At 47.5% G+C, this 8,568-nt stretch overlaps 1 protein-coding gene across 3 annotated transcripts in view; it reads right to left on the minus strand.

Annotated features, from left to right (window-relative positions):
- Positions 1-395: 395 nt before the first annotated feature.
- Positions 396-8,568, minus strand: part of map9 (microtubule-associated protein 9) — an 11,725-nt gene continuing 3,552 nt past the window's right edge. The window contains exons 4-14 of one of the 3 annotated variants that reach the window (XM_072669912.1): positions 8,059-8,568; positions 7,237-7,451; positions 6,350-6,464; positions 5,587-5,645; positions 4,907-4,977; positions 4,662-4,824; positions 4,139-4,228; positions 3,896-4,057; positions 2,820-2,965; positions 2,562-2,697; positions 396-2,153 (exon numbers count right to left, since the gene is read on the minus strand). The exon at positions 8,059-8,568 is cut by the window's right edge and continues 57 nt beyond it. In XM_072669912.1, coding sequence (XP_072526013.1) covers positions 2,034-2,153; positions 2,562-2,697; positions 2,820-2,965; positions 3,896-4,057; positions 4,139-4,228; positions 4,662-4,824; positions 4,907-4,977; positions 5,587-5,645; positions 6,350-6,464; positions 7,237-7,451; positions 8,059-8,568 — 1,787 coding nt within the window. In that variant the 3' untranslated portion in view covers positions 396-2,033. Of the gene's footprint in view, positions 2,154-2,561; positions 2,698-2,819; positions 2,966-3,895; positions 4,058-4,138; positions 4,229-4,661; positions 4,825-4,906; positions 4,981-5,586; positions 5,646-6,349; positions 6,465-7,236; positions 7,452-8,058 lie in introns of all 3 variants that reach the window. The other 2 variants (XM_072669913.1, XM_072669911.1) reach the window with 2 other exon arrangements.

Raw genomic sequence — 8,568 nt, forward strand, 5'->3', positions numbered from 1 at the left:
CAGATATAGTCCATAATCCAAAACACGGCTGGTGTCTAAATTTAGTCTTTAGTTCAGCAAATATTAATGGTAGAAGTTAATAATCATCAATAATCACCAATAAATCTGTACCTAAACCTCTCTAAACTATACCAGGTCATTAGCAGGTTTGTAAACATACAGATATATTTATCATATTTATGATGAATATGAATAAATCAGCAGTAGAGCCTCTGTAGAGCTGAACCCAGTGAGGGAGAGGGAAGCTCCAGGTTTGCTAATATCAACTAATATGTAGTTTAATATCGTTTACTGTTATCGTGGTGGAACACTAATTTATTCAATAAAATCATAATAATGTCATGCGAGCTGAACAGGGAGTTTAGTTCAGGTTTATAGCTAAACCACATCCCGAGCCTGCGCCACCGCAGTGCAGACCTGCACATGGTCCAGCAGGGCTGAGAGGGGCTGTAGGCACATAGTACTGAATTGTAGCCTTTGCCTTTATTAGCCTCGTAGCTTCAGCGCTGACGTAAGGAAGGAAAAGCTGGACTCCAAACATGATCGACTGCATCAGAGCAAATTGTATGAATCTGATTTCTCGCCGGGCCTCTTCTGACACTTTTTAAAAATCACCCCAGCGCTCTAATAAAACCCCCATCTCATACATTCTGCTCTGTCACTGCTACAGAAGTATGGGCTTTGGCTATCGATCCACCCAATCACTTTCCTATTTATTGCTCCTCAGCTGCAGACGGCAGAAAAGATGGCAGCAGCATTATCCCACTGAGGCCGCTATTGAGTTTCTGTCACAAGGATTGATGGAAACACAAAGCTGCTCATCTTACAGCGTCCGTAATTAAAGCAGCAACTGACATAATCTTGATTTAATTTTCCCTGGAGAAAGAGCTTTACTGCACAAGCAGAACAGACACACTTAATATGTTAATGATGGATTCATCCTGCACAGCCTGTAGGTCCAGAAGCGAGGGGGTGCTCATAATCTCAGAACTGCAGTGCATTAGCAGCTGGAAATCTCTCAGTTTATCCAGAAATCCGTCACAGAAAAAGGATCTTAGTTGAACGGTCGGAGTTAGAAACTATGAGAGAGCAGTGATGGGCTTTACTGTGCTGCCATCTAGTGCCAGTGCTGAGACCTGTGTGTGTTTCTAGTTTCAGCTGTGGTGGTACTGCAGTCTGCTCTTTCTTAATATATAAAAATAACACATTTTAAATATGATAAAAAGTGTTTCCCATAATTCCCCAATAAAAATGTATCTTATATTATAGAAGAAAAACCTTCATTAAATTCAGACCGGTCTACTCACAGACACTACTGACCGACTGAACGTCTTTCTGCTTTCTGGAAGTAAAAAACAGATCATATTAAAGTACTCCACACCCTGTAGCACTAGCAAGTACTGTCACTTCAAGGAAAAAGGGTTCTAGGTCATAGTGAAAAGGGTTCTTTGATTCAGTAGTGGAACCCTTTTCAGACCTTTATACAGAACCATCAACAAGAGGTTTTAAAAGAAACATTCACCCAGTAAAAGAACCGCTTAAGCATCCAATTGCTTCTTTGAGTGGTCATAGAACCACGGCCTAACTACGGAACCCACAGTTTAAAGAGGAGGAGAATCTAGAACCTTTCAGAGGAGATGACAAACACAGATCAGGCCATGTGATGTGATGCAGTGGGAGTTACAGAGGCCGTCTACATCAGAGTTCTCCAGCTCTGCTTCTGGAGGGCTGTCTACCTTCCAGCAGAACCTGGTGTCCTTTGTTGGGGTTGGAGGTGAAAGCTGCAGGAAGGAGTTCCACACCATGTTCTGCACAGCTGCACTTTACCACGAGCACCTCTGTTTGAGTAAAGAGCACCATTCTAAAGAAGAGAAGCTCTAATGAACTGGTCAGAGCTCTTCCGCCCAGCCCAGCATCTGACCAAGCGTCCAGCCACCACACAGCAGATCTGCCTCCTAATTGGATTTGATGCACGCGAAGTCCTGCTATCAGACCTGATATCAGATATGGTGGAGATGCCTGCGAGATACGCCTTATTTACCAAAGGGAACGGTTCTGTTGGGTGGGCTCCAGGGGGGAGGGGGCTCGTCCTGAATGATGGCCTTGATCTTCTTCTCCTGTTTGTCTCGTTTCTGTTGAAACTCTTTTCTTTTCTGTGAAGAAGACAGAAACAAAAGCATGTGTGAGACCACAGGGTACTCCGGTCTATGTGAAGGGTTCTGTATGGAGTGAAATGAGGTTCTTTCAGTTTCTCTGGTTCTAGTTACGCTGCCTTACTACAGAGTGCACACTCAGCAAAAACGGTTAATAGAAAAGTGCACTTCCTGAGGGAAGGGCAGGAGACTGGCGCAGTTGTTGGGCTTTTGCTATATGAACTGTTGGTGAAGTGGTTGCTACGGTATTTCAGGTGGCAGTTGCTAGGTGGTTGCTATGGTGTTGCTAAGTGGTTGCTAGGCAGATTAGTAACAATAGTGGAACACTTTTTCAGTGTTGATAGAACCAGATCTAAGAGTCTAAGATCAGCTCGTCCATTTCTTCAGACTACAGTAAACCACACATACCAGCCATTTCTCATACACCTCCAAGGCCATCTTCTCCCTCTCCTCCCTCTGGTATTTCTCCTCGATCTCCTTGATCTTCTCCTTCTCCCGCTCCTCCCTCAGCTTCTCCTGAATGGTGTCCTTCTTCCTTTCACTCCTAAGTACGTATTAAGGGAAGTTACAGCATGTTGTAGCGCTGAACAGCAACACACTGAACTGAGGATTCTGATTTGCACAGAATTGTGGGTAAATGTACTAATGACGTCATCACTCCCTCACCACCGGCTGAAGGAGGAGCTGCACTCTTTCCTCCTCTCCTCCTGCTCTCGCTCCTTCTTGTCCTTCAGCCTGGTCTTCTGCTGGGCTTGTTTCCTGTGCTGCTCCTGCAGGTGATCGTCATGCTCCTGCTTCCATTTCTCAAAAACCTGGTGGAGAAGCGAGAGAAGCGAGAGAGATGTGAAAGGCCGGGTCACTCTGAACCTCGCCGCACTGTGACACGCTGACCGCTCCTGCCCCTCTGACTGGGCTAGTTCTGATCAGCTCCAGCAAACCAGCTTCCCAGAAGCGATGACTGAAGAGAATCTGATCATTCCAGCGTTGATCTCATCTGAACCTCTGTGTGGAATCAGACTCTCTTCTGTTACTGAATCCATCTCTGCGTTTCCCTCCAGGCTTTACTGGGATATTTGCCGTGCTGTCTGATGTTGAGCAGAGGAGTCATTCAGTCTGCCACTGATTCACTTCATTACTTCTTATCGAATTTTGGTTTTAGTTTCCTCTCTTCATTTACATTTCTCCTTCTTTCTATATCAAGTATTGTTTTATATTTCACCTGTCCATCATTTGATCTTGTATTATCTATGAATTCATTAGTTAATCCCTTTCTGTTATTTTATTATTGCAATTTCTATTAGATTTTTTATTTTCACTTTGAAACTGAACTATTATGATTACTATTGGTTTTGTATCTAATATGTTTTTTATGATATAGATAGATATATATTCATTATTCTCCGTCCGAGTTCTCAGGGGTCCTTCCTCTCACTCTGAGGTGGGTTTCCTCAGGGCGGTCAGACCTGGATCTCTGTAAAGCTGCTTTGTGGAAACGCCTGCTGATGAAAGTGAAACTGATTTGATCACTATAAAAAGCATCTGCACCCTCTTAGAAAACCGCAGTTAGCTATAATTACAGAATTACACGTTAACGAACTATACACAGAAATGCCCTGTGGAATTTATCATCTTCCACACAGGTGCTCTGCGTGCCCATGCTGACCCCTGTCCACCATTACCACTATTGGGGCTAGACCTCAGGTTTCCGAGAGGTACTAATATCCCTGCGCTTTAACACTCACTCGCGTCGCTGTTTCCTTCTTCTCCTCCTTCTCCTCCTTCTCCTTCTGCTCCTTTCTCATGGCCTCCTGCTTCTCTCTCAGCTTCTCCGTCAGTACTTCACGTTTCTTCTCCTTCCAGGCTTCATACGAGGCTTTAGCGTCTGCTTTCTTGCTCATCTCCTCCTACAGCAGTCACACATTTCAGAAGAGAACAGTGGGTGTCTGCTTTCAGGCCTCTGCACAGAGAACAGTGTCTGCACCAACCTCCATCTTCTTCTCCACCTTCAGTTTCTCTTCCTGCTGTTTGATCCTCAGAGCTGCTTGTAGTTTCTCCTCTTTCTTCTTCAGCCAGTCCTGGGGGTAGACATGTGAGGTTAGAGATCAATAAATCAATAAAGATTAATCAACTCTCACACACCTCCACCCTGGAGAACATTCTCAAACACCTCCACCCAGGAGAGCGTTCTCAAACACCTCCACCCAGGAGAGCGTTCTCAAACACCTCCACCCTGGAGAGCGTTCTCAAACACCTCCACCCTGGAGAGCGTTCTCTCACACCTCCACCCAGGAGAGCGTTCTCAAACACCTCCATTCTCAGTTACCTAGAACAGTGTGTAGCATCACTCTAGTTAAAACTTAGGTCCAGAAAGTAAGAATCTGCCCCAGGATTTCTGCTGCTCAGGCATCTCGAATCCTCCCGGGGCGGATTTGAACCTTCCGGACCGGAGTTTTCCAGCTCTGACTCCAGTCAGTGCGTCTCTGAGTGTTCGGAGTGTCTCAGGCCCACCTGGTAGACGGCAGCTCTCAGGGAATCTGCAGCATCTGGCTGGTTCTCCTGCAAAGACTTCTTCTGATCCAAAACCTTCAAAGTTCCCAAATATCTGGACTCGGCCGTGTAGGAACATGCACTCTTGGACTTTCTGGAGCTTGCCGGCCGAGAACTTGGAGGTCTGCAACCCAAGAATGTGAGATCTGGAGCTGGTGGGTTGTGAGGGGTGTGATTCGGCGCTGAACAGCAGCAGGGGGACTCACCTGTCCTGGGATTTGTCGGTTCTTTGACTTTGCCTGCTTGCTGTTAGACGACTCGCAGCTTCAGAACTCTCCTGCTGGTTAGAGAGGTTTACAGTGAGATCAGTGAATCAGCATCAACAGTACGAGGCAGAACAGTGCTGTGAAAAAGTACAGGCCCCCTCCTGATCTCCTTTTAATGTATTTGTTACAAAAACGGAGCTGAAAACCATCAATAAGCAAATTTATTATTTAAATAAAGAATCCTAAAAATAACAGATTATCACTTTGTCTCATGTTTAATAGATATATTATAAAATATTATAGTTTTACTCAGACTGTCTTATAATCTTTAATATTTTTGATTAAAACTCTGAAACAATTAAATGTGAAAACAGAATAAATCAGTAGGGGGCGCTGCAGATACTACTGCTACTACACTGGGACACTGGGACTTGGGGGCTTACAGTGTAACCTGTGCAGGTAGTGCAGACGGGTCTATGTTTACGTGGCTTCATTACTTTCTCATCCTGCCCAATCTAATAAAGTTCAGCTTACTCACAGGGTCACAGAGTAGGAGAACAAGTGCAGCTGAGCTTATTGGGCCGTGTACTAGATACACACAGAACATCGGACACAGCCTCAGAGGTATACAGTATTACTGTGATACCACCCAACAACGAGAACCCTCTTCCTGGACTTACCGGGTTTTCTTCTAAGGGTGTGGTGTATTTATCTTCTCGGTTCTGATCCAAACTCAGATCTGCATTAAAAACAGAAAGCTCTAGTTATTCAGTTTACTGATCAATACGCCAGCTTATAGAACACATGATGACCAGAGAGAGAGAGAGACAGAGAGAGAGAGAGAGAGAGACAGAGAGAGAGAGACAGAGGGAGATAGATAGAGAGAGAGAGAGGGAAAGGAAGGGAGAGAGAGACAGAGGGAGATAGATAGATAGAGAGAGAGAGAGAGAGAGAGAGAGAGAGACAGAGAGAGAGAGAGAGAGAGAGAGAGACAGAGAGACAGAGAGAGAGAGAGAGGGACAGAGAGAGAGAGAGAGAGGGAGATAGATAGAGAGAGAGAGAGGGAAAGGAAGGGAGAGAGAGAGAGACAGAGAGAGAGAGACAGAGAGAGAGAGAGAGAGAGACAGAGACAGACAGAGAGAGAGAGACAGAGACAGAGAGAGAGAGAGGGAGATAGATAGAGAGAGAGAGAGAGAGAGAGAGAGAGACAGAGAGAGAGAGAGAGAGAGAGAGAGAGAGACAGAGAGAGAGAGAGAGAGACAGAGAGAGAGACAGAGAGAGATAGATAGAGAGAGAGAGAGAGAGAGAGAGACAGAGACAGAGAGAGACAGAGAGAGAGAGAGAGAGAGAGAGAGAGACAGAGAGAGAGAGAGACAGAGAGAGACAGAGAGAGAGAGAGAGAGAGAGAGAGAGCGTGGCTGAAGGGGTCATTTGGTCACATACCCGTGCTTCCAGCGCCCTCTACTGGACTGAGCAGGGCCTCGATGGTCAGCTGTGCAAGTGAGGGTGAGAGAGAGTCGGCCTGCACAGATGCTGCATGGTGCTCTTCTTCTGCACACTGCAAAAACCACACACACACACACACACAATGTGATGAGTGTGTATGATCTGCACTCTCCTCTTTTCTTTCACTCTGAGCTGTAATGGTGTCCGTGTTGTTTTTAGGCCGGAGTGACCCAACACACAAATATGGGTCTCGGGAAGCGTTTGGTTGAATGCGTCACGCTGAATTGGAGTTTGTTGGTGTTTGCTGATGTTCGGTCGGCCTTCTCCACGCGCCGCTGAGCACCCACTGAACTCAGCTCTGGTGGAGCTAACCTCTGAAGGAAGCTGGGGGTGGGTGTGCTGCTCCGGAGCAACCCGAGTGGAGAAGATAAACCCGGGGTGGTCCTAAACCCTCCAGTCTTCCTTCAGCTAGTCTGAAAGTGTTTGATACCCACTGGAGGAGGAGCTCCAATACGGACACTCGGACACTAGACCCGGAGCGCAGCAGCCTGGAGAACCACAGAGCTGTGAATCCGGACGGGTCTGTCTCAGGATGATGTGCAAATTGTTGGGCAGTTTTGTTAGGGTAAACGGGGCCGGGGCGGTGAACGGGGCGGTGAACGGGGCGGTGAACGGGGCGGTGAACGGGGCGGAGAACGGGGCGGAGAACGGGGCGGAGAATAAACACTGTTTTGAAACTGTAGCTTTTAAACATTGTTACAGGAAACCTGCAGGATATGAGCCCTTTAACAATCGTATGAGGTCTGAGGTACCGAACATGCACACACCACGTCTTTAATACAAGACCCTGTCGACCACCTAAGGGTGAAGCCTCCTCTACCCACCTGCATGCCATCACTCCCGGAGGAGCCCAGTCTCTCTGAAGACGCTGACGTGGTGGTGTGTCTGTCAGTGAAGGACAGCGGTAAGGACACAGAGGAGGTGGCAGCTCTGCTGGACGGTGTGTCTGCTGGACCGTCTTCTTCATCGTGAGCGCTGCTGCCCACCAGAGCTGCCCTCGGCCTGGGCCTGGGTCTTGGGGGCTTGTGTTCAACCGAACCTGCATATAAAAACAGCCTTTTCTGACCACTCTTACAAACACTGAGGGCTAGAGCACTACAAAGAGCCTATCCTGTCCAGGGAGGAAGACTGTCTCCTAGTGCTAATAGGTGCTAATAGGTTCATGCTGATCTGCTGCAGAGAGTCCTATTCTATTGGCAGTACTTCTTCTCTACAGGGACTAGACAAGCTGTGTGTGCATTTGCACATCTGTGTCAGCAATGCAGAAGTAGTTGAATGCATTTATTGCAAAGAGTGTCCACAAACATTAGGACATATAGTGTGTGTAATTCTCCAACTGGCTGCCTCATTCAAAAAACTGCTCCCACCTCAGCGTGAGTGGGCGGAGCCGAACTACTGTAGGCTGAAAAGACTGGAGTATGTAAATGTGTTGGGTTTTGTGACATCACCAGTTTAGGAAATTGAAACCAGGCGAAATCGTTAGCAAAATTAGCCTAGCATCTCCTGCTCTACACTACTGCCAGCAGAGGACCCAGGGATCATTCACCAGTCGCGGTTCTGATACCAGCAGGCCTGCTGGTGGCTGATGGGTAATGATATGGGCCCGTTAATAATAATGATGACCACTCCTCAGTGCGGCCACTGACCTGCCGCTGGTCTTTGTCTGGCACTCCGTTCTCTGGGCTGAGGAGGAGGCTGTTCCCCATCTGCTCCAATCAGCACTCTCAGCTGGTCCTCCCCTCTCTCTGAAGGTACAGGGAGAGGACTGTTGAAGAGCGCCCCCTCTGCTAGCAGCGGAGAATCCCATCGGCTGTTCTCCGAATTCAGCGGCAGTGGAGATTCAGACAGGCTCCTTCTCGACATGAACGGATCTGATTGGCTCTGCCTCCCCAGAGCTGACTCTGATTGGATCTTCCAGTCTGCAGGCGGGTCCGGCTGGGAGCTGGAGTGTGTGCGGGGTTCACCTCTCTCTGGGGGAGAGCCTTGGCTGTCCGAGCTGCCCACGGTGTCTGATCTTCTGGCCGTGTCAGGCTGGTCGTCCTGCACGGGTGAGCTTCTCCTGTGGCTCTTCAGGAAGGAGACCTTCTTAGGTCTGACGTTTTCCTCCTCCTCCTCATCAGACAGCTTGAAATCGTTGGTCTTGGCTTTAGTTTTTC

This window comes from Salminus brasiliensis, chromosome 24 (genome assembly GCF_030463535.1).
Source record: "Salminus brasiliensis chromosome 24, fSalBra1.hap2, whole genome shotgun sequence".
Taxonomy (NCBI): Eukaryota; Metazoa; Chordata; class Actinopteri; order Characiformes; family Bryconidae; genus Salminus; species Salminus brasiliensis.